At 36.6% G+C, this 26,934-nt stretch overlaps 1 protein-coding gene and 1 long non-coding RNA gene across 2 annotated transcripts; one reads left to right on the forward strand and one right to left on the reverse strand.

The window, feature by feature from the left end:
• Nucleotides 1-2,241: 2,241 nt before the first annotated feature.
• LOC141438748 (uncharacterized) lies at nt 2,242-2,719 on the reverse strand. Its single transcript, XR_012452506.1, has 2 exons — nt 2,391-2,719; nt 2,242-2,341 (listed from the first exon to the last, which is right to left on the reverse strand). It is a non-coding gene; the product is annotated as an uncharacterized lncRNA (long non-coding RNA).
• A 546-nt stretch (nt 2,720-3,265) lies between these two features.
• On the forward strand, nt 3,266-4,179 carry LOC141440960 (uncharacterized; the record flags this gene model as incomplete). The annotated part of the gene is made up of 2 exons (XM_074105558.1): nt 3,266-3,688; nt 3,768-4,179. Coding segments are annotated over exons 1-2 (810 nt in total), but the record flags the coding sequence as incomplete, so codon positions are not given.
• Nucleotides 4,180-26,934: the final 22,755 nt, after the last annotated feature.

Below are 26,934 nucleotides of genomic sequence, written 5' to 3' on the forward strand. Positions count from 1 at the left end.
CCTGTAGCCTAAGATCGCCCCATAAAATTGTGTAGGTGAGCCTGAGGATGTAAATCACTGGTTCAGTAACTCTATTCACGCTGACCTTGAATAGCCCTAACCTACTCATCCGAAAAAACAGACGCGCGAATCCCATCCCTTGGTCGTCCAAAGATGGAGGATGAAGCGAAGTAGGTTGGTTAATTTCACATATAAATAATAATATGTCGTGTTAAGAGGCTGACAAGACCTAATTTTGTTGAAATTGATGTTATTTAAGCAGTTTTTTAAGAAAAACTATTTGTTCTAGCGCATCAAAAAAAAATATGTTGATATTCATCATATTTCAAAGGTTGTGGACGGACTCGATACATAATTGGACAATATCGCTCGATAAAATTTTTTTGCAAAGATTGGTCTAAAATCATCTTTAAACGGTTCTATGTCTTTATTTTTTAGACATATGAGTCTGCAATTAAAAACATGAAGTGAACATATTCATATCTAAATAACTAACGAGTCATATTTCACAAACAATCCATACTTTTTTTATTTCAATATTTATTTATTTATCAAGTGCCAGTAATTTCACCGGCTGCCTTTATTACCTGTCACACAATTCCTTCCAAAGACCTTTCGTATGATTGATGATTAATAAATTGTTCACTTCTCATGCTGTTGAAATGTAACTTTAGTCTCTGCATATTGGGACTAAAGCTCCTCATTAATCTCCAGGGATTAAAGTAGTTTTTTTTTATTTACGTTGGGAACCTCTAAACAGCCACTTACTATCAACTACAAATCACTCGAATATTTAAAACACTAACTTGGCGACCCTGGAAAGTGTTATGCAACATGTTACTAATATAATTTTTGTGTTTAAGTGCGAGTGCGAGTTTATAACATGCGGCGAAACCAGAAGAAAATAAAAGGTACTTAGTAAGCGAACAATGTTTCCAATGTTTGAAGAATTTCATTCAATCTGTTCACACTTTAATTACGAAAATGAATAAAAACCAACTATATTTTTTTAACGATGTCCTGTCTGTTGTTGCTTCTCGCCGCTCACTTATGAATAGCGCTGGGAGCAAGTAGGCGGAGCTAAAATCCCAAATCCTCAAGGGCATTTTGGTGTTGACAGCGTCTTAATGATGTGCAGTGTTGTCGACGTATCTGAGCCCTAGGCCGCTTCCATTTATTTGACGCTGCGTACCTTGCTGATTGATGATTTTGATAGGAAACCTTACAAGAAACTGCGACAGGGTGAGAAGCTTCAAGAGCGTTGCCAAGCCCCCCCCCCCTCTTAGACATTCTGACTGCTTTTGATTGTACCTACAATTATTTTCAAATTATCCATATACGTATCAACCACCAACTTCCCCCGATCGGTTGGCGACGCCCTTGATAAAGTTCTCATAGACCGTGCTGGCTATAAACTCACATATGAATACAAGTCAGTTTCCACATTACAGTAAAATCCGGTTATAGCGATGGCTAAGGGACCGGTGCTTGACCGGTGATATATTACGTCGTACTAACTGGACGCCGTACTAAACGAACGGATGTACTTTCAGGGTGGCTCATATTAAAATCAAACATATGCCTATACTTACGTCGCTAAAAACGGTTGGTTGTTAAATGCGAAGTCGTACTAAACGAACTACACTGTATTACACTCGGATCAATTGTTTTTTTAAGAATCTTACACCTGGAAACAGTGCATGTCCATGTCAGCAAATCCAACTAAGTACTTAAGTAGAAAAACTTTATCAGGTTCCAAGTGTGACCGCGAACTAATTACTCAATTACTAAACATGTATTAAAGTTTCAGTTTGTGAGTTAACCTAAATAACTTCAAAGACTAATTAAAACAAACGGCCAAGTGCGAGATGGACTCGCGCACTGACCATGCCGTTATTTGTAGGTATACTTACATACATACTTGTAAGAATATCGAGTGTTAGCAAAGTTTTAGAAAGGTTTCAGATGGTTACTAACATGGACAGACAAACATAAAAAATAAAGATTTTGAGACTTGTGATATAAGAACTGGTTTACTAATGTATCGGCGAAAATTATTTAGCTAATTATTAACTCCCAAACTATTTATCCCATATTTTTATTTAGGCGAAATGTTATTTCCCAACTCAACGTTTCGCACTGATATCATTTCCCAACTAATGATTCGATAAATTATTATTATGCAAATTATGACCTGGAATTTTTTTAAGATGTCATTTATGTTTTCGTCAAATGTATTGATTGGCATACCTTAATTTAGCAACTTATTGAATGGCATCCAACCTACTTTTCTAGTGTCATTTATCCTGGCTGCTATAAAAAAAAAACCTAACATCGAAGGCTAAGGCGGGAGCTACGCTCCGCTTCGCTCCCGCCTTAGCCTTCTGAACCTAAACTATCCAAGTCGCTTCTGTTCCGAACCGTCTTGCTCGCTCGCTTCGCTCGCTCGCACAAATCAAATTGAAGTATAACTTTGCAATGTAAAAAATTGCCCAAATGTTATTTTACAATTTGTTATTTGCCTAAGCCAATCATTTGCTACATAATTATTTGCCACATAAATGTGTGATGAAGTAAAATTTTGCAATGTAAAAATGTTGCGAAATAAAAAAAATGTGTAGTAAAGTTATGCCAAATATTAGTTTGCCAAATGAAACTTTGGCGAAAGGTTGGTTGCTAAGTGAAATTTGGCGAAACATATTTCGCCGAAAAGGCAGTACACCATAAGAACTACCTTCATACCAAATTTCAAGTTTCTAGGAACAACTAGAAATACCCTATAGGCAAGTAGACTGGCAACAAAGTGATCCTATAAGGGTTCCGTTTCTGTTAACTGTGGCATGGAACCCTGAAATATCGAAAGTGCGAAGAAACAGTACAACTAAATACCTATGGGTAGTAGCAAGTATTGTACCTACATATATTGTTTCTATGCTATTAACAATTTGTACCAAGTCATAGTAAAAATTATGTAGCTTAATACAAATAAGTTCCACGACAGACCTCGCGGATTGGCGGAAGCTGGCAATTTCGCTCACGCCGAGACAAAGGGCGTTGAAATGCGTTGCTATTTTGCATCAGGCATGAAATCACAGGATGATTGCAGCCAAATGGAATATTCGCTGCGAACTCTATGGAGCCCAATTGTCTCTTATGAGACACCCGACTTGGAAAATAGGCAATTTATAGGCACTTCAACATTTTCTTTCTCTATGCCCGTCAGCCGTCATCGTGTATCTAGATGGTCTGCGAATACAAACCGACCGTTGATCAGTTTATTTCTTAATAAAATGGATAAAAATCATAATAATAAGATATACGACGGATTCGGAGAAGAAATTTCATTTGAATATAATTTTGTCAACAGACCGTGGGACGATCGATCAAAAAACAGTAAAATTGGAATAGTAACATTATTAGTAGTCATTTCTGCTGTCATAGCAGTTTGCATGGTCAATAATTTTGTATTGCATTATCGGGGTTTTCACCCTAAAGAGTTTTTTAATAAAGTTGAAAACAGCTGTCACTTGGTAAAAAGGGATGAGTATCGCTTCGTCGCAAGAATTCACTCCGTGGCTTCGAAGGAACTGCTGTGCGTAGGCGCTGTGTTAAGTTTCTCGACAGTGCTCGCAAATCAAGTATGCGTTAAAGCTGGGCCAATTTTTCTATTTTTAGGAAGCTCATTTGAGTACGTAGTAAGTTAACTTTTCTGTCTATAAATAAATGAAGACCGAATCAGTTAATCATTAACACATTATTATTTCTAGTCCACGCTGCAAGAAAGGATTTTCTGTAAACGTGAAACGTACTTCAAGTATAAAACACGGAGGTCTCGTCGCTAAAAAACTAATAATAATTGTGAGTTCCGAAAGTTTAGCTGCATGTGGCACTGGCATAAACATAGGTTTGAGTTTGAAATGGGAGCATCCCGCCTACATAATTGGCCGGCCGTTGCTGAACACTGTAAGATCGCTGACCAAGTTGCCAGTAAGTTTGGACGGAAAAGGCAACTGTTCCCTACCACAACCGATGATCCAGAGAGTGGATACAACCAAAGTCATTTGCGTGAAAGATGTAGGCCGCTGTGTGGTTCGAGCGGGGGACTTGCTGGTGCAGAATGGACGTCTCCTAGGTATTGCTTCGTCCAGCGCGCATCGCTCAGACATCTACCATACGGCTTTTTTTGCAGACTTGAGTTTTGGTTATGATGAAATAATGGAAAAAATGAGATCGTTTGGATAAAGTTTATTTAGATGTAATATTTAAAGTATTTAGATATAAAGTATAAAGAATAAAAATACTATATATCTGCAAATTAAGCCATGACTGTACAATGTCGTACCAGGCGGGTACGCAAGCCATATTTTGTGGGAGCGCCGAGTGTCGTAACTGTCTCAACCCGTCTTAGCGCGGTATCACAATACTAAGTAAATTATTAAATCTTTTTATAGTCGAATTTACTGTGAAAGTAATGAAATATACAATATTGAGATCAGTAGTGAATTATGTTTGTTGGCGTGCGGTCGAACGGAACTTGCACCGGTCCCAAGTCCACTTCTTCCGGAGCCGTGTAACCCTTCCAGCCTCTGGTGACGACGTAGATGATCAGGACCACGCAGAAGGTGCCTATGGTGTAAAGTACCAAGTCCAGTTCCAAGTTACACTTGCCGTTGCCATCCGTGCCCACCGTCAGTTTGATAGCCGGTGCGTGTCTACTAAATAAGTTATAGTTATAGGGCATATTTGAAGCTCGAAGTTTAAACCTGGAATTGAAATTAGCTTTCGTCAATATTACGCTACGCATTCGTATTGTTTTTATTTCGCCACTTCGTAGGTGTAAATAAGGGTCCCTTCTCAAAAATGTACTCTTTACATTTTTGGGAATTACTCCAGCAAGCACGCTACCTCGCTGCGCTCGCTACTCTTGACCGTCGACCACATTAAAGGGCCCTTTAACAATAATTAAACTCTTACTAAAAGGAGTTCTGCAGGTATTCTAAATTATTAAGATAAGTGTTTTGTTTTAAAATAGCAACAAACCCAAATTTATTAGAATATTAACAGTAGCTGTAAATTTGCGCTTTTCTAGGATAAAAAGTAGAGTCAAATACCTAAGGTCGAGTACTTAGTTTCAAAATTACCACAAAAATTTACATAAAAATAATGCCTATTTATCACTAAGTAACTACATAAATAACCTTAATCTGGCGATGGCGACGCCTGGTAAGAAAAAAACCCCGGCTTTGTTACTTAAAAGTTCAATATCTCAAAAACTACTCAACCGATTTTGATGAAACATGTCTAAGAACCATCGCTAGAAAACATAATTTCAAATAAAAAACTGGCCAAGAGCCCAAAGGCCCAAAATAGGGTTTCTTAGCCATTACGAAAAAAACAAAGTAATATTTTTCTAAGGATTTCGTATTTTATACGGAATCTTCCAAGTTTTATGTATATTTTAAACCTTAGGCTGCTATTTACTCTTAAACTACTATTTATTCTCAAGCAAACTTAGCAGTCATAGTTTTCCTTGAAATTTTCATAAACTTACTACTATCGTGAATTTTTAAAAAAAATTCCACCCACCGGTTTAGATTTTAAAGGGGGGACGCTCGATTTTCATGAAATTTTGCACTTTAACCCTTTAGTGGGTAACGGCAAGATATTTGCCGTCATAAGACTCAGATATTTTATTTTTTTCTCAATGAACGTGTTGTTAGTTAATATAACTTTTGGTTCGCATAAGAGAACATACTCGATCGTACCAATTTACGAAAAAAAGAATAGCAGATAAACGTTATTCCAACCCATGTTAAATGATGATTCTTAGGCCTGAACTTAGATTTTTAACTATTCCTTACAATTGAACAAAAATGTTTGTAAATAAAATTTTGTTTGCTGGATTTATCCGATAGTCACAATTCTCTACTTTCAGAGACAAGATTGGCGATATAAAGTTTAAAGAAAAAAAATCTGTTATTTGATAATTTAAAAAAATGAAGACTGCAATATATTTGCCACTATCCGTTAAGTGTCTGGTGTTTATTAAAGGAAAGGGTGGGTTAGGCTACAATTGTTATTGATTTATATATGGAGCAATAGCTTAATTCAATACTTCAAATTTGCCTTTTACCTTTATTGCTGAATTAGCCGTGTTAGTTAGAAATGACAACGGAATCATCTATTGGTTTTTAATTTATTTATTTTAGATACGTCGTGCCACCCGTAGTTCCCCCGGCAAACTGACATGACGGTCTTGTCACTTAATGCCCTTGGCTGATAGCGGCAAACATATTGCCGTCTCATAATTCGGAAACCCTGCAATAATATATACATTTCTCTTTCTCAAAAATCATAAAAAAAATCATTCATGCTGTGCGTATCGTTAAAGTTCTCGATTCATTGCTTTAAAAAAATAATGGTCAAAGGGTTAAAGTTGAATATTTCATTTATAGTTAGGTATAGTTAAAAAAAATCACTGAATTGAAAAATCGTCTTAGCAAACCTAAGCTAACCTACGAAACCCTAAAAACGAATTCAAATCGGTCCACCCGTTTAAGAGCTACAGTGCCACAGACAGACAGAAAGACACACAAAGCGGTCAAACTTATTACACCCCTCTTTTTGCGTCGAGGGTTAAAAAGAACTTTTTGTATAAAAAAAATAATGCAAGCTTTATTTTAAACTTGCATTGTCATATAACCTATATCTCTGGATATTGTAAGACTTGAAATAAATAAATAAATATACGAGGTGAAGCTAAAAATAATATAACGTTTATGAATAAAAAATGCGGGTGACTAAATATTGGTACTAGAAGTAGGTAAGTAGGTTAATACCTTACCTATTATATTATATAGTATAAAGTATTACTTTACTTTATACTATATAATTTACCTGAGTACTGTAAGCTTTTTATCTAGATCTGTTTGCAGCTTTCTTTAATTTGTATTCAAAACCATGAACCATTTGAGCCGTCAAGTTTTCGCGTCAACCAAGGTATTACCCACAACACCGTCCATCCAATTTATCGAATATTCCGATTTATAATATCCTATTAAAAGCCCGTCGTACAGGCGATTAACTGTCAGCGTCCGGCGTACATTTTCCAGAGGGTTGGACGCCTGTCACCGCTAGGCGTGTGCAAGCGAGCCCAAAACGGTTTGGCGTGCCACAATTAAAATGGTAATTCGACGCATCACGTATAGACGGTGCGCGTCACATCCCATGATATTGACGAGACTTCCTTGCCAGTTCCAATATCTTTATCGAATAAATGCGAAAATAACTCTGTCTGTCTGTTACCTCTTCACACACTTAAACCGCTGCACCCACCGATTATATTAAATTAGAAGTTAGTCGGAGGCCCAGGGAATGATATAGGGTAGTTTTTATCCTTGAAAATTGCATAGTTCCCGTGGGATGGCGATAAATGAATTCTTTGCAGACGGAGTCGCGGGCAATAGCTAGTATATAGACATATTTATGAAAAAATAATGTTGGCGCCATCAGCAACAAATTCGATGAGTAAAATGTTAAAGAGACGATGGCATAGATAAATCACGTTCTTGTCCACATGTTTATTCTAATTAATCAAGGCATCTATTTAATAATATTTAATAATAAAATCTAAGAATTTGATGAATCAAATAATACAGTAACCTATCGTCGGTTGAGGTAACTGATTAATTTTAGGTAGGTAAGGTATGAATCATATTTCTGTTTATGCTTACCATCTTTATCCTAAATTTGAACTGTCGTTAATTATTTTTTATAAGCGTAAAGCTGTTGTGGTTGCATGGTGTTATGAATTAATGTCGGAAATCAGATTTTATTCACGGTGTGGATGTGGATGGGATGATCTGAATGTCGATGTCATAACACAAAGTAAGTACTTGTGCTATAGACAAGTGACGGAAAATAAAGATGTATGCCAGAATGACAATTAAAAGCATGATGAAACTTTTTGTAGGAGTTTCCATGCCTCATACCTTCCTGTATAGTACCTAGTATTGCTTCTACGAGTTACTGAAAAATAAAAGTTTGTATTCAAACATTGGGCCCTAGCTTCCCAAGCGTAAAACATTAGGGCCAGAAATTGAATTTAATGTAAGAATAGGGAATATTACTGCAATTTTATGCCGTCAGAGTGCAGCACTAGCACATACCATATGCTTATGGTTTATGTTTTTTGAGCATCTTAAATGTCCGTAGGATGCTAATACCATATTATTACAATTATTTTTTTGGAAATATAACTCTATCGTTACTATCGATGTAAATAACATTTATTTTGTTACTAATCAATATGTCATGATTTCTGTAGGTATTAATACCCTTTTCACACCTCTCCTTCAGAAAAGTAATTTTTTCTCCCTGTCGAGAGGGAGCAAAGTGCAACTTTTCTGTTCAAGGCTTTCTAAGTGTTTTATTGCAAATGCCATTTTTTGAAGTTGATACCTAATTGTAAAGCCACGCCATTTTCTATGCTGGTTGTTTTTTTAATTATATTCAGATTTTTTTTCTTCAAGTTTCTTAATGCTCGGTGTGAAAAGTTGTATGAGCCGCTCGGGAGCAAAATTATTTTCATCTTGGGCGTTAACACTTGAATCCCTCATTACGCTCAGGATTCTACTTTAGAATCCCTCGCTACGCTCAGGATTCTATTGTAGAATCCTTCGCTACATTCTGGATTCAATGTACGCCCTCGCCGTAAATACACCATTTTGCTCCCTTGTGACACAAATAACTATTGGTCATGATCCATCATGGCGACAAAATATAAAAACAGAACTGACGTTGTCATGGCGGTTTACATTATGTGCTAGTGTCGCCCCCTGCGCAGAACTTTGCCTAATATGCGTAATATGCCCCATACCCGAGGGAATTCTCAAAAATTATTTCGTGAATTTCATTAATGTTGCATAAAAAACCCACGCCGAATTTAAAGTCACTAATCTAAGCGGTTGTAATTTAACGTGCTAAGGTTACATTACAAAAGTTCATTTTTATATTCATTAAGTTTTCTTAAGTCTTTTGCCGGGACTTTTAACTATTTACATACCAGGGGGGCTTCTACGAAATTCGAAAATCGAAGTTCGTATGATACCACCCCTCTCACTCTCGTATTAAATAATATTAGCGTCAGCGGGATGGCAAGACACGAAGTTCGGATTTTGCACTTCGTAGTATAAGGCCAAATTTCATGAAAATCGGTAAGGACGTTATTGCACGATTGAGTATCAAACATCGTCACAAACTAAATTAACTATTTCATCTCACGTCTGTCTTCATGCTTAAACCGCTGAGCCGATTTAAGATAACTTTATTATTTTAGGCTAACAATATATATAGTTCTATGCCGTACAGTTCCTGTGGGATAGCGAAAAACGAATTCTTCGCAGACAGAGTTATAGGCAACAGCTAATTTACAATATTAGTAGGACATTATGCTAGGTAAATGACAATAACATTCAAAACATGCATCTCCGTCCTTATCATCATAGATATAGTCTAAATAAATAATTTTAGCTACATCAATTTTTCTCGTCATCAATTAAATGGTGTATCTTCGTGATGCCTCAGTTCAAAGTGAAATTTGATTCATTGGGTTATGTACTAAAAAGCGAAAGGAGACTTCAATAATAGGGTTTACCTTTAATAGTACCTACCAAGCTGAAAAAGGTGAAAATTAGGTAAGCATTACAAAGTCGTCCTAAAAGAAGTCGGAAAATCGGATTACGAGAAGACGTCGCGCGCGAGGCAAAAGCACGTAGGTCAGATCACAACTCCCACAACTACCTAACTCTAATTCCTGTTATTCCTTCCGCTTAGTACCTACGACGGATTAAATCAGAAATAACATCGTCACCTCTGACCGGTATAATGACCAGCATTTTGTTATCGTATCCAGAACATTTTACATAAATATGTAGAGGTCAAGGATCATGAGCAGAAGGAACTCTTCACATATAAGTACATAAATAAATTACTGAAAATAGCTCTAGTTATACCTAAAAAAATTAAGGTTTACTTTAAAAAATCTATCCGAGTTGCTAAAACGGTCTTATACTTTAGCGCCATATTTAAAGCATGACTCGTTATCGTTATTGCTTTTGCGATATTCATCCCATTAATATTATAATGCGAAAGTTTATAAGTATGTTTGTTTGTTACCTTTTCACGTCTAAGCCGCTGAACCGATTTAGATGAAATTCGGTATACCGATACCGTTTTAGATAGTGTGAGTCCCGGGAAAGTACATAGGATAGTTTTTATCCCAGAAAATTGCATAAGTGGTTCCCGCGGGATAGCGAAAAACGAATTCTACGCGAATGGAGTCGCGGGCAACTGCTAAATAATAGGAAAAAAAATAACGATTATAGTGAAGAAGTTGATACTATTGACAAACAATCTCAAGACACAACTCTTATAAAAATAAACCGGCCAAGAGCGTGTCGGACACGCCCAAAATAGGGTTCCGTAGCCATTACGAAAAAATTAAGTAATATTTTTTTAAGGATTTCGTATTTTATACGGAATCTTCCAAGTTTAGGTATATTTTATACCTTAGGCTGCTATTTACTCATAATCATGCTACTTACTACCATCCTTAATTTTTTCAAATTTTTCCACCCACCGGTTTAGATTTTAGAGGGGGGGAGGGGACGCTCGATTTTAATGAAAATTTGCACTTTAAAGTTGAATATTTCGCAAAAAAATCACTGAATCGAAAAATCGTTATAGCAAACCCCTGATGGTTTTAAAAGACTAATCCAACTATACCCCGCACTATAATAGGGTTGGATGAGAAAAAAAATCACCGCCACTTTACGTCTATGGGAGGTACCCTAAAAAAATTTTTTTTTGAATTTTTTGGTGTACCATTTTGTCGGCATAGTTTACATATATATCCGTGCAAAATTACAGCTTTCTAGCATTGATAGTCCTGAGCAAAGCCGCGACGGACAGACAGACAGACAGACAGACATGGCGAAACTATAAGGGTTCCGTTTTTGCCATTTTGGCTCCGGAACCCTAAAAAAACTGACAAAATGCAAGTCGGGCTAGAGCTTACAAAAATACACACGCCAACAAAGTCTTCGCATACCTACCTACTCATTATCCCTAGTCAACTTTGATGTTTTGTGAAATGTTTAAAACTGTCGAGGGATAAAAAATATCCGCAGGCACTTTTGATGAATGTGTACCTTTTGATACCTAAATACTACCTACACTTGCTTAGTAAGAGTACCAACATTACCCTAATAAAAGGCTTAAAAGTCGTTCATTCAGCCTTCTCGAAAATCCAGGCGATAATAATATTCGAATTTATATTGGCAGGGCAGTAATGTTGTATGAAGATCCATTACCTACTACCCCATTTTTTTATGATGACGGTGCCAATCAAACCATTTAATCCTACTATCCTACTATCTAATACTACGACAACTGACATTGGACCAAGCCGTGAGACCGCCACTTAGGGGAATAATAGTACATTACTGCAGAGGCCATGAAGTAAGGGATTGATGGACGAGTTCGGGGTAGACGGCCGAGTCGTAGACGAGGCCGGATAAAACGAGTCCAGCAATCCCTGTTCTGGCCGAGGTTTGTATAGTGCTTTTCTCAAACAATGTGAGGAAATATTTCATCCATCCATCCATCCATCCATCCATCGCATCGCATCGCATCGCATCGCATCGCATCGCATCGCATCGCATCGCATCGCATCGCATCGCATCGCATCGCATCGCATCGCATCGCATCGCTTCGCATCACATCGCATCGCATCGCTTCGCATCACATCGCATCGCATCGCTTCGCATCGCATCGCATCGCATCGCTTCGCATCGCATCGCATCGCTTCGCTTCGCATCGCATCGCTTCGCATCGCATCGCATTGCATCGCATCGCATCGCATCGCATCGCATCGCATCGCATCGCATCGCATCGCATCGCATCGCATCGCATCGCATCGCTTCGCATCGCATCACATCGCATCGCATCGCTTCGCATCGTATCGCTTCGCATCGCATCGCATCGCATCGCATCCTTTCGCATCGCATCGCATCGCATCGCATCGCTTCGCATCGCATCGCATCGCATCGCATCGCATCGCATCGCATCGCATCCTTTCGCATCGCATCGCATCGCATCGCATCGCTTCACTTCGCTGGCTTCTTTGGCTGGTCGTAATTTTTCCTTTGTCAGGTTAATGTTAGTAAGTTAAAAAGTTAGAACAGCGGACAATAAATTAATTAGGTATTCATTGACGTTAAATTAAAACACCCATGCCAAATTTTACGACTCTAACCTAGCGGTTGTTATTTCGAGATTTTATCCCTATCCCGTGGGATCATCGGGATAAAAAGTAACCTATGTGGTATTCCAGACGTCCAGTTACCTACATACCAAATTTCATGACTCTAAATTCAGCGGTTGTTATTTAGAGATTTTATTCCTATCCCGTGGGAATATCGGGATAATAAGTATCCTATGTGTTAATCCAGGTTATAAACTAACTTTTTGCCAAATTTCATCTAAATCAATCCAGCCGTTTCAGCGTGAAGAAGTAACAAACATACATACTCACTTACTCACTCACAAACTTTCACATTTATAATATTAGTAGGATGTGTTTACTTTATATTATTAACGCAAAAGTTTGTATGTGTGTGTATGTTTGTTACTCCTTCACGCTAAAATGGCTGGACGGAATTGGATGAAATTTGGTACGTAGATAGCTGGACATCTGGAATAACACATAGACTACTTTTTATCCCGATATACCCACGGGGTAGGGAAAAAATCTGGAAATAACTACCGCTGGGCTTAGAGTCATGAAATTTGGTATGAAAATGAAAATGAAAATGTGTTTATTTAAAAATATACAGTGGTTGACAATGTATGTATGTAGATAGCTGGATGTCTGAAATAACACATAGGCTACTTTTATACCAATATTCCCACGGGATAGTTCTTCTTAACACAACACCTCAATGAAGAATACGATATAAATTTTGGTATTTCCCACGGGAATTTTGTAAAATCCCGGAATTTCAATTGTAACTACCAGATCGAATAGTTTACGCGTGCAAAGCTGCGGGTAAATTCTAGTACATATAATAAAGCTGAAGAGAGTCGAAAGTCTGTACATGGTAGATATCCGAAAAGAAGTTGGCTGGGGATAACAGAACACGTTCCAACAGTTTTTAGAATTTTTGTCTGTTTATCGTTTATTTGACCGCGCATCACGTGAGAACAGCTGGACTTTGATGCAAACTAAGGTCAGGACTCAAAAGGTTTACTAATGTTTCGGCGAAAAATGTTTGGTAACCTGATTAAATTCGCACCTTTTAATTTTTTTTTATTCGACTGGATGGCAAACGAGCAAGTAGGTCTCCTGATGGTAAGAGATCACCACCGCCCATAAACACCTGCAGCACCAGGGGTATTGCAGATGCGTTGCCAACCTAGAGGCCTAAGATGGGATACCTCAAGTGCCAGTAATTTCACCGGCTGTCTTACTCTCCACGCCGAAACACAACAGTGCAAGCACTGCTGCTTCACGGCAGGATTAGCGAGCAAGATGGTGGTAGCAATCCAGGCGGACCTTGCACAAGGTCCTACCACCTGCAAAAACATTTCCCAACTGTTTAATATTTCTGAAACTATAAATATTTCAGGATTTATATGAAAGTAACCTAACCTAACCTAAACGGTTCTTCACGATGGCCCTGAAACAAATGGTTCGACTAAAGGTTCGATTGTACTATGGAGTATTGTGTAAATATTGAAATCTACGCAGACGAAATCGCGGGCAAAAGCTAGTATAATATTATTATCTACACCTAGAGTAATACCTTTAAGACGGTTATTATCACCTGTGTACTCTACTTACGTTAATTATCACCCGCACATGAAATAAACACCAAAAGGAGACACTATTTTTTATTTGTTTCTTTACAGAGTTCAATTATTCCTCTACCATGGACAATTCCGAAACCATGTTCAGTTGTAAGATTACGGTCTCAGCGGCAGAGATTTATTCGTATAAAATAAGCTTATTACTATTCACGAAGTGACCACCTCCTCCACAGATCTTTTCAATCACTAATTGGGTAAAAGGACTTCTTTTATACTTTTGTAGAAACGGCGCTGCGAGGCAGCCGAAGTATTTTCAATGTTACAAATTCCGGCCGCTACTGTATGTATACTTATCGTTTCTCCCTTTTAAATATATATTAATTTTATATGAATTGATAGGAAATACCTATCTTTTCAAGCTAGTTAGACCTTTTACTACTACAAGTTTCTAACCAACCCATAAAATTTCCCAGTGTGGGGTCATTTTAGATAGTTATTGACAGACAGAAACACATAAAAAAATAGATTTTCATGGTTTTGTTATGGGTTGTGCTATATATGCTTATAAGAGTTATCTTCATACCAAATTCCCAGTTTCTAGGACCACTGACAGTATACCTATCTATCCATTTTCATAGTTTTGTTATGGGTTATGCTATATATAGCTTATAAGAGTTATCTTCATACCAAATTCCCAGTTTCTAGGACCACTGACAGTATACCTATCTATCCATTTTCATAGTTTTGTTATGGGTTATGCTATATATAGCTTATAAGAGTTATCTTCATACCAAATTCCCAGTTTCTAGGACCACTGACAGTATACCTATCTATCCATTTTCATAGTTTTGTTATGGGTTATGCTATATATAGCTTATAAGAGTTATCTTCATACCAAATTCCCAGTTTCTAGGACCACTGACAGTATACCTATCTATCCATTTTCATAGTTTTGTTATGGGTTATGCTATATATAGCTTATAAGAGTTACCTTCATACCAAATTCCCAGTTTCTAGGACCACTGAAAGTATACATATCTATCCTATTGGTTTTTCAGTTAGGGCAATTTGTATGGAAAGAAAAACCAGTTTTTAATGGTTGTAGGTACGATTTGATTGCATTGACTGGGAAGTTTGAATTTTTACTGCTTCAAGGGGTAGGGGTGGGCATCATATGGACTTTTTTTCTTTCCTACATATATTTTTATGCTTTTAGCTTTTATTTTTCTTACATCTGTCTGTTTAGCTTTTATACTTATATTTCACTACTTTTTATGGGCAAATCATCTCAATTTTTACGAAATGTTTTTGTTGAGTTAGTTAATTTTTTGTCTCTGTTTCCGAACAGTTCTGAATGCTGTGGCCGATATAATTTCCACAACAAGAAAGTGTGTATTGTACGTATGTAAACCCTTTATTGTATAAAAATAGCTAATTCTGGAATATAATGTATTCCTGTCTATTTAATTTCTATCCAGCATACTTGTTTCATTTCTATCCACTGATTTCTTAGTTACAAAATTAATGTTTCTATTCGTAGCTTAATAACTGCTGAATAATGTACATAAGATTTTAATTCGATTGTTTCGGAAAAATCTAGTCAATACTAATAAATGTACCTTGTACTAGGTACCTAAGTACTTGTTTATATTGTACAATTTTGTATTTTTTCAACTCATAGGAAGCTTGAATATCTTGATGGAAAATCAATGATACAATGTTAACAGCCTGATCCACAAAATTTTAGGTATCCATGGCATCATGCGTTAAGTTTAAATAAAGATACTTAAGTCAGTATCAGGTGCCGTTTTTATGAAATGGTTGAAGTATTGGAGCAAAAAATCTTCTTTACTGAACCTGAAGGTAAGATAAATGGTGGGATTAACATAATCCAGAAAAAGGGCCGAGTTAAATAACACCTAATTCGGTGCGATCATCAGACTTCAAAAGAAAAGTTTTTTTTTTGTATAAATCATTAGACAGTATTTGCCTCGCAACTTACTGTGAAATATTTCATTTACTTTCAGATAGTTAAACTCTCATAACTATAGAAAATTTAATTCCTACGTATGAAAATTGTGATTGCCCTTTTAAATAGTTGATCACAGACTTATTATTTATTACGTAATATCCTGCAAAATATGGCAAACATCTATCATATATTACGTGAAAATTTGTGATTGAGATCCGATTGGTAACAACGAAACATGTGACTTTATCGAAGACTCATAAAGAACAGCGATTTTTAAAAAATAACTAGAAAATTTAGTATGTCCAGTTTTCCAAATTGATGAATTTCCAAAAAGATGTGCATTGCATTATAAACGTCGAGCACGTCATCAACAGAGTAGAAATATGATATAATTTGTATGAAAATAACAACTGCCATGTCCTACCAATATGGCGATCACTGCATTCTGATTGATTGAGCATGACACCAGGGTTGTCCAAGTGGATACTGCGTATGATATAGACATTTTATACTTTTATCTAGTCATCGCATGGTATTGGTGAATATCTAAATGTAAATAAATATTATATAAGTAGATGTAGTGCATAAGAGTGCATAATAGTTTTCATCGTATCTTATTGGAGAAGTTCGTATTTGTTGTGCTCTTCCAAATTAGTTTCAGTACCCATGGTACTGCCGTACATATTTCGTTTAGCCATTTGACACTAAATAATTAAGTTCGATATGAAAATGTCACTCATTTAAAACAATAATTCATATACAATCCGCATATTTTCTAGTAAACAAAATGGACCGTATGTATACCTACAACAAGCGCCTATACATTTAAAGAGAAAACTACCATGCAAACATAGTAGGTACTAAGTAGTAAAAAAATTATGGGCACTACGACTAATAATGATGGGCACATGAAATTAAATTCTTATTCGTAAGCGATCAGGTATTGTCGAAACTTCCCCAGTGCCTATCACCGTCGTCACTCAACGTTTGAAGCGCTTGTTGCCCCGAGCAGGTGTAATTAATAATAGGTACTCGGCATATGAGAAATTTCCAAGTTCAGTACAGTAGTCGTATTCAAACGTGAATACCTACGTGTTTGGAATATTATTGAATTCACAACAATGCAACACGCCTCTATATTGTTGTTATATTGCTTTACTTGTTCTCCTGTTTGGTCCTTTAGTCCTGCAATGCTTTTGGTACCTAATAATAATCAAGCTTAAAATCGAACTGTTTATTCTGTAGGAAGTTCGCAAAGGTTTACGGTTAGCATGGCGTAAATTTTAAAGGAAGGTTCACGGTGCACAAAGCTGGAAACTTAGCTACTTTCCCCGCGAAGGAGTATGTCAGTCATCCTTCCCTACCTTTCTGACCAGCTGAATTGTGACAATAAAAGTGAAATCACATTGCCTCATAGGAAAAATCATTCGACATTTACTGTGAATCTGTCTATTATTAGCGTATTGCACTGCAATAGAATTAATATTATTGTACAATAACTCCTATAGTCCTGTAGCTTTGTGAGGCAGCAGGAATTATAGGAGGAAGATCGAAGATCGAACTCATTGGCTCCCAGCCCAGTGGATTCAAACAGGATAATGAGCTAACATCAAATTAATAAAAAGGGCATTATCAAGATTTGTTAAAGCCTAGCTGAAATTTTCCTGCTCGTGATCTTTTTTTAACGAATTCGACTAGTCGTCAACCGGATTGTAAATGGAAAGGAAAATTCCTTGAGCTCAAGCTTAATAAAATTGTGATCACTGGATAATCGTAACATAAAGAAATATCGATTCCAGAGGGGAGCTTAATATTGATGAGCTGGATGGCGGCCCTTAATAAAAATATTAATTGCTGCCTTGTTTGCCTCGTAAAGGTTTCAAGTGGACATGAAATATTTAGGACGTAGTTAAGACGACAAATTTTATTTCTTCCCGTAATGGCTCCTCTCAGTAAACTATTATAAACTCTAAATTTGCCCGAAGTTAAGGAACCACCGATTTATTTAACATATATATTATTGACAATACTAGTTGCAGCTCTACTAGTTTAAAGATAAATTAAATTTGCATTCGATTGGTCGATCGCTGGTGGGTATCCCAGGGCATTGCGCTTGGCGTTGAGTTTCAATGTGCTTTTTTGCTTTTAAATTATTCAAATTCATTCTACTCAGTCTTATGGGAAATGTAAGACTAAGCTAGAAAAATCTCGCTCACGGGCTGCTCCCAAAGCGCTCGCGCAGTGTCGAAGTGAGGCCCTAAACCAAATATTTATTCTACTGATAAGCAAAGGCCAGGGTTACACTTTCCCTTGTAACCATGTACGCAACATTATTCCCTCGGGCCTATCTAATGGCCCGTTATCTAAGCTGAAAGATGTAAAAAATGCATAAGCATTGCATATATAAAGCGAACAGGGAGTTAGTAAAAATTTATTATATTATCATAGCTCCAGCCTATATTCGTTTCATGGCTTTGCACAAGCTATTTAAGTAGTATCCTATCTAGGAAGGTAGCTAACAACTACATACAAATTTCGATTTTTGTCTCGTTTAACAAGGGTTCAAATTTGTCAATATTTTAGAAATTAATGTAAGTTTACTTAGTGAAAACACTTTTAGGCATAAAGAGTGTCGATTTCATGTTTTTTTTTGTAATTTAGGGAGTAATGTTTAAATAAGTAAATGAATGAAATAACAATTAAAAACAAAAATATTTACCTATTTGCCTTCTTTAATTTTCCTGCTGACCCACCAACCCGCACTGGACCAGCGTGGTGGGCTTATGGTCCAAACCCCCTTTCTTATTTTCTTATGAAATGTACACGAGTGGAATAAGAAAGGGGAGGCTTTTGCCCTGCAGTGGGACACATTATAAGCTATTTAAAAAAAAAAAAAATGTCTGCTTACTATAATATATATATATGGTGTGTACAAAAAATAGTCGGTAAATTATATTATACTACATGCTTGCGTTTTGAGTTGGAAGCCAAGCCAATAAAGCAATAACAAATACCAACGTACTTAAATCATTCGTTAACAAAATCTAAATTGTAGATCGTTATTGCGGAAGCTCCATTATTAGTAATATTATTACACGTAACCAATATAATGTTGTACAAGAGCGCGTCAAGAGCCTTTGTAAGTCTTGAAGAGGTGTTGTTTCAGCTTATTACTTTGAGACTGCTAAACAGATTTCGCAGATATTAATATTTAACGCAAGTATATAAGATATTATAGTTCGCAGGTGGTAGGACCTTGTGCAAGGTCCTCCCGGATTGCTAACACCATCTTGCTCGCTATTCCTGCCGTGAAGCAGCAGTGCTTGCACTGTTGTGTTTCCGCGTGGAGAGTAAGACAGCTGGTGAAATAACTGGCACTTGAGATATCCCATCTTAGGCGTGTAGGTTGGCAACGCATCTGCAATATCCCTGGTGTTGCAGATGTTTATGGGCGGTGGTGATCTCTTACCATCAGGAGACCTACTTGCTCGTTTGCCATCCAGTCGAATAAAAAAAAAGTACAATACCTAATACTTTACCAAAATTATTTCCAGCTGCGTCATTCAGGACTTCACGGAAGCCTTAGATTTTATTTTTTTGTGACTTTATACATGAGTAAGTCCCTGCGAATGATGAGTCCTTGAGAGGTCATTGCCAACACTGGTAATCGATATTTTGCCTAGCCGCTTAGAAAACATAGATAAATGCTAATTTTCTTTACAACGGTAGTGACGCGGGACATGACACGGGGTCGGTGTGCCCAAGGATGTAGGATGTAGCGCTCTAGGACCTTGGTTATAGTTAATCAGTAGAGTAGAGGTATAAATTTAAGTAACACTAGCGCTATAATATGCAATAAATTATGGGTTATATATGGAGATTAACTGTTTTTTTTTATTCGACTGGATGGCAAACGAGCAAGTGGGTCTCCTGTGTGTGAGCGTAAATGTCTTTATATTAGTATAATTTGTAAATTGCTCATGTGCAGTCGAGTTGCAATTAGAAGACCCAATTTCACTATACTAATCTATTTTAATTTTATCCACTATCGCGCTGTACGGGATGTGGCAGAAACCTAACAAATAATAACAACTGCTATTGTTCTAGGTACTTATCAGGTTGTATTTGAATGACTTAACAAAAAAAACAAAAGCGTTTTATTTATTTCAATAAGATTTCAATACTTATATTACTTAATCAAGCAGAAAAGTTCACGTAATAAATTTTCCCTTTTCTGTACTTCTTCGGTTTTTTATTAATATAAGGAGTTGTGCCCGATGGCGTAGAAAAAGATTTTACATGAAAGGCTTGAGAGTTAATTCGATTAAGAAGCAACCAGATTCGCTACGATTGTCCCGAACTTTAGCTAAGTAGGTATATGTAAATAAAGCTAATATTTATTTTTTCACATACGGACGCATATTATACGCACAAAAACAATATTCTACTAGCTTAAGTATGCCATCGAGCAGAACAGCAAGTACTCGTACCTAACTTTTGGAAACAATTTTTTCTAATTAAACTTTTCTAAATAAGTTTCTAAACTTGGACAATTTGGACAAGCTTTTGCCCGCGGCTTCGCCCGCGTGGAATTTGGTTATCGCGAGCTATTCACTCGGAAACTGCATTTTTCCGGGATAAAAAGTAGCCTATGTCACTCTCCGGCCCATAAACTATTTCTATGCCAATAATCAGCACGTCGATCCGTCGCTCCGTTTCGACGTGAAAGACGGACAAACATACAAACAAACACATAAACATACAAACACGTTTAGTAGAAGTATGGATTTAGTGAAAAAAACCCGGATGAATCATGTCTAACGTCGTCGGGTTTATTTCATTACATATGAGTGAGTCTCATGGTAGTTTCAAGTTCAAAAACAGTGACTATACTATACAGTCGATAAAAACCTTTGCTTGATTGACGGTGGTCGGTGTGGCTTCGCATACGCTTGACGTGGCGAATAACGTTGCGCCCTGTAAAAGTGAATGCAAGTCGTCATTCATTTATTCGGCGCTCGTTTGTACAGTGACCAGCACCAATATCTGACACAGCAAAGCGTGCATTAATATCTGAGACGTGTTTATTTCTAAGGGCCCGTAGGACTTGTCAGATATTTTTGCACGCTCCGCTGTGTCAGCCGCGGAGCTGAGGCTGACTAAGTACCATCACTTCCAGCGAAGGCGACGCCGCGCACACGCAGTGTGGCCAGGGCAGTTCGAGGGCAGAGAATGTACTCGTAACAAGTGACATTTAGATTTCTTTTGCATTTACCATCTACTAAGCGGAGGGTATAAGCAAAGGTGGTATCCTCCATCCACCTTGTGTATTTGAAATAATTGTGTGTAAGAAAAAAATATAAAATATGTGATTTTCCCACTAACGATGATAAGCCAAAGGCACTGGCTAAAACTAAAAATACGTAATTCATACATATTACCGATCAAACAGAACTTGTAAAGAACATGAATGCGTATAAAATTAATGATTATGGCATTGAGGGATTTTTGAAAATATTTCCGATCCGAATTGGTGATTCCCTACTTCAAAAAGCTTGTCTAGTGTTTAAATTGAACGAGTAGGTAGTTGTATTAAATTACCATTTTTGGAAGTCATTAAACCACTTGAAAAAACCACCCGTTGAATTTCACGCCAAATCCCTTTTAACTTATGTTTCTCCAGGCACGTGGTAAGTATTTTCTTTGACACCTATAAGTGCTTGTTATAGCCTAAATTGACGAAAGATATATTGACTTTTAATAACTGGCAAATAAAATAAATAGACTACTCCTCAAATCCGTTGATTTAGTCAAATTCTTTTCATAATCAAAGATTAAATTAATTAAGCTCTCCATAATAATCACTGAATAGAAAGGAGGCATAAATTGTGTGAAATTTTCTCACAAAGTAAAATTAAAACATTTCTCGGCTTTTTACTGATAATTAATATTACGCTTCTACCTAAAATATTCCACACCTGCCCATTGTGAGCTTGGCTCCCGTCAATCCTGCTATTTGTTCAAAAGATTTATAATTGATCGATGAGCTTTGTACCTGTAAAAGCCTTAATTATATATTGAGATCGGTTGCGCCGCCTAAGATCGTTATGTCAAACTTCTATCACGTAATGTTCGTACACAAGTATTATATACTCGTATTCGTAGTTTCTGCCGTGACCCCAACTTAAAGCATTAAGCTAAACTGTAATACCTACGAGTAGGTATGCCTTTTGATCTCAATAATGTACCTACAATGGACATGCAGTGCGTGCACTGCCAAATAGTTTATAAGTAGTTAAGCCGCAAGTATTTGACAAAAGCCCCACGTTGTTGTAAATTAAAATAAAACGATATACAAAATCTATGTTTCGTACGTGCATGAAAATTTTAAAACATTTAAGTAAAGCGGCAGTACCTAGGTAACGAATAGCTGTTTTTAAATAAGTATGATTTTAAAATAAATCAGAGCTACAGTAAATAAGGATAGAAAATAGAGCACCACGGAGAGGTAAAGGGGTTGTTTAGATCAAAATAGGTAAAAAATTGACAATTTATTTTCACATAAATAAGTCTTGAAAATGATGAAGCAAAATATTGTTCTTTCACAGCAAGAAGAGAGCAAATTGGATACAAAATATAATTTTGAGTAAAGTGCTCGTGCGTTAGCAGTCCGATTACACTTAAGCATTTTAATACACAAGGAAAAGCGTACTGCAGGTTTTGCATGGAAAGGTGTATTGTTAGCTGCTGAATAGGTACAAAAGCCGCCATAGTGTAAAATTATTTTAATGAATCTCACTGATAATACTTTACCTGCACAGCATTTGCGCCATTCTTAGCAGCGAAAATGAAAATAAAAATGAGAACTATACTTTATTGGTACCTATAATAATAATGTGGACCTTTAAGGAAATTGTTTTGTGGACGAGTTTCTGAATACTAGTTCAAGTTGAGACTATTCAGCGCCAGGGAAGTTTGATAACCGCTAGTATATATATACTTGTGTTGAATATAATAATATATCTTTAGGAATTTGCCAATATTCCTATCATAATTATATTAGAAACAGTATTTGGGTTCTCAAAACCAAAACTGTAACATTAAACTCCATTCAATTTCTGGAAGTTCATACGTTTTCGATCTATACTTGTTTTGGATAGGTATTTAACTAAATGTAAACCAACTTCAGTTGCCAGATTTGTACATTCAAGGATTTTAAACATTTTACTTATCTATCATTGTAATACAAACTAGACTAGTGTATTTCAATTCAGAAATGTAAATGTTTAGATAGTTTAATGGGGGCCTTCAATATCTAAGACACCAATTGACATTGTTTTGTTTACATTTAGTTAAATACCCATCCAAACCAAGTATAGGGGTATTGTTGAGTGTTAAAAACTTGAAAATATATCTTGGTGGTTATGGGATGATTAACGGTATAAGCTATTATTCATCACCATTTTAATTTGCCATTCCATCTGTTTTGGCGGGAAGAGGTACTTAACAAATATATTATAACTCTTAGACATACATACAAATATTCACATTTATAATATTAACAGAATAGCTTTTACCCACGATTTTGCAATATGATAATGCACCGGCGACTATGATGCTGATGTTATGATGATCCTGATTATCTAAGTATGGTGTACCTCTACCTCGCAAGCACAGACATTACATGAACAAGTTCGTGCTCGCAAGTATCTATTTCAAAGAAGCAACCAATCGAGCAAGCAGGCGACACATGCAAGCAACGTAGAGTGCTAGCATGCATACAAGTTAGCAAGTATAACTATAAGTACCTAATCAAGCGCACGCATGTATCTATTACTGGTAGGTATACGATAACACACACAATAACAGAAAGTAAATTTAATAAACAAATATTAAAATTAGTAGTTAGGAAGTTAGCAATATAGCAATTATTAGCAATCCTTAGTTCTTCGATGTTAATTGAACTACTGAGTGAGAACCAAGCATACTGGAAAAACGAGACATACTTAAAATTACTAATTTCCTTTTGATTCTTGTGTAACATGCATGGCAACGTAGTCCTATCTTCTCTACAGTCTTTTGTAGCAGCAAAATGAGATTCATTTGGTTTAAACTGTGATAGAGTATACCCCGGGTACCCCGGAACTTCGAAAAGTGGTAAATCGTGAAGAGGCCCAGCTCATATCTAAGTTAAGTATTCAACTTTTAAATCTCGTTGGCGTGTTGTATAAATCACCTTAATCGCAACAGTTCCCGATGGCTCGTAATCCTGACACGTTGTAGAAGAGCGGAAAGGGCGAAACTTTAATCCGCGTTGAAATATTTAAAAAAGTCTGTTTAAGTATGAACCCGGCTTAGACTAGGTTTAGAGAAAGAAAAATGCCCACGCCGACTCTCCGTTTAATTGTGCTCTTTGTTACTGAGTAACTTTTCGTCAAATGGGTACATTTGTAGTGAACAATGTTTTTCCATCGTATTTTGTCGGATAAGTTAGTTTTGTTCTTGCTATCTCAATCAGCGTCAGTAAACTTCAGTAAGGTAGTTGAGACAACAAGATAAATACATTAATACGAAGTTATGCGACAAACTACAATGGAAAAACATTATTCACTAGATTTGTACCTTACCTATTTACTAACATTTCTTGACCTTCATGTAGGTTACTAGTTAGTAAAATCTTTCACATTTAGAAATAATTATATCTTAAAGGTGTAGGTACGCAAATAGAAGCTATTTAAAACTGAAGGGATGGTGTGCGTGCGACTGCATCACATCAAATATCTATCTGAAATATACCGGGTATTTCATTAATGATGCCCAGAGCATGATAATTAATTATATCGGTAAACATAGTTTTCGTAAGTCACCAAAGTTCTTACAAAGGTTTGAGCCTCGAGGTATGGAGAGGGAGGGCGAAATTAACTAAATTCCATTGCCATCTGACCATCTAATCTTTTCTATTTTTTCAGAGTATAATTTAATCAAGATGTCTGTCCCTACTTATTTAAAGTTAACGGGATACCTATTCAGTCAAGTTTTTACTTATTTTGACATGATGCGAATCCTTTTGCAAGATTTACGAGTATAAAACTGACAATATTTGTATGCACGTAAGTTGTCTTCAAATTCTGCAAGTCGCATTTTACCCGTTTTCAGTGGTCAGATTTAAATTTATATGTAGCATAGCTAGCTTTTGACCGTGGCTTCGCCCGCGTGGAATTTACGTATCGCGCGCTGTCCCCTCGGGAACTGTGCATTTTTCCGGGATAAAAAGTAGCCTATGTCACTCTCGGGCCCATAAACTATCTCTATGCTAAAAATCACGTCGATCCGTCGCTCTGTTACGGCGTGAAATATGGACAAACATACACACAAACACTTTCACATTTATAATATTAGTATGGATAAGTAGGATAAGTAGGATTAGTAGGATAGTCAGTTACCTGCTTATAGATCTAGTGAATAATGTTTTTTCATCGTATCAAGATACCTAAAGGTAAACCCAAAATATGACTATTGTCAAGAGGGCGTTATTGTTCTTATTTATATGGCAAATAGTTCAGTATAGTCGGAACAATGCTTTCTTTTTTCTTTGGCGACCTAAAATCTGAAGAGGAACGACCTTCTTTCATATTTCGCGTAATCGATGACTCCGATATACCTAGAAAGTTTATTAATAACTATAATTACTGCTTATTTTTACCAGACTACAATGACATCTTGACTTGTCTACAACGTTTACCTGTTAGCTCCGATAATAATATGAAAAGTTTTTGTAGCGAAATAGTTTTATTCCCCAAGCGTTTTTTTCCAGTAGTTTATTATAAACATTATTTACAATGATCCGTTGTTGACTACAAATCGTTTTGGGCATTTCTTATTATTATTCCCCTTGATGGCGGCCTTTGGGCATTTCTTGTTATTGTTCAAACCAAACCGCCAAAGTGACACTGACGATTATTAAAATTATTGCCAGTGTAAGAAATTAGTTCCAATGAAATTCCACAACGTGGAATAGTCATATATTTCTGGTCAGGCTTTAAATACGAACAAAATACATTATTCATTACTTCTGTACAAAAATAGTGATAATAAAAAAATCACAAAAGGTTAACGAACACTGTTTCTTATGCATATCTACAAATCTGCAACTGGAGTGCCGAAAACGCTGATGGGCGTCTAATTTAGCTTTCCCTGGATGCCGCTGACGCCGATGGGCGTCTGTTCTGCAGAAGCGTCGGCATCGCAGCAAAGTACGTAATCTGCACGGCTACTACGAAACTCGAAACTCGAAGTTCGTATCGTACCGTCCCTCTCGCTCTCGTATTAAATAGTATAAGTGTTAGAGGGACCGCACGACACGAACTTCGAGTTTCGTAGTAGCCCTGCTGGCGCGCGGCTATGAATGGGGAGCTTTACAGACTGCAATGCAGGATAATGAATAGATTTCTTTTTTCCTGCATGGCAACACTGGCATAGATATAATGGATCGCTCGTTCTTGGCTCGAAATTCGAACTTGTGATTTTATTTTGCTTAATATACAAAATGTGCACACCTAATATCATATTTTCTCAAGTTTTTCGCGATTCCCAAGGTCAAAGAATCGAATTGCTTTAAAATTCCAGAGAAATAATGCGTTGTTTGGGAGAAACGTGTCAAAATGGTGTTGTAGAGCGCCATCCTGCTCTGTCTCATTTTTTTTGTCCCGCTCTGGCGGTTCACTTTTATATTAGTTATTCAATATAATCTCAATAACAATGCAATATCACAATACAAGCAATAGCCAGTAGTTTGACTCAGCCGTATTCTTGAAATTTATACCTGCAGCTGGGCGGAGCGCCATGGTTGGCGTCTACAAAAAGTGAAACAGACGTGTGTAGATTTTTATTTTATGTGAGTAGCTTTAGGGGTAGGGATAAAACATATGTTCATTACATGATTTTTTTATTAGTTAAATTATAAGTTGGTAATAGAAAAAAAAATGCGTCTATTGCGGCAAGTTTGAAACGACTTGTTGTTGAATTAAATCACATAAAAAATTCTCATTCTTGTGAAGAGTTAGTACCGAGCGCTATAGCCACGTTACGGAATC

The sequence above is a fragment of the Choristoneura fumiferana genome, chromosome Z, assembly GCF_025370935.1.
Source record: "Choristoneura fumiferana chromosome Z, NRCan_CFum_1, whole genome shotgun sequence".
Lineage (NCBI taxonomy): Eukaryota > Metazoa > Arthropoda > Insecta > Lepidoptera > Tortricidae > Choristoneura > Choristoneura fumiferana.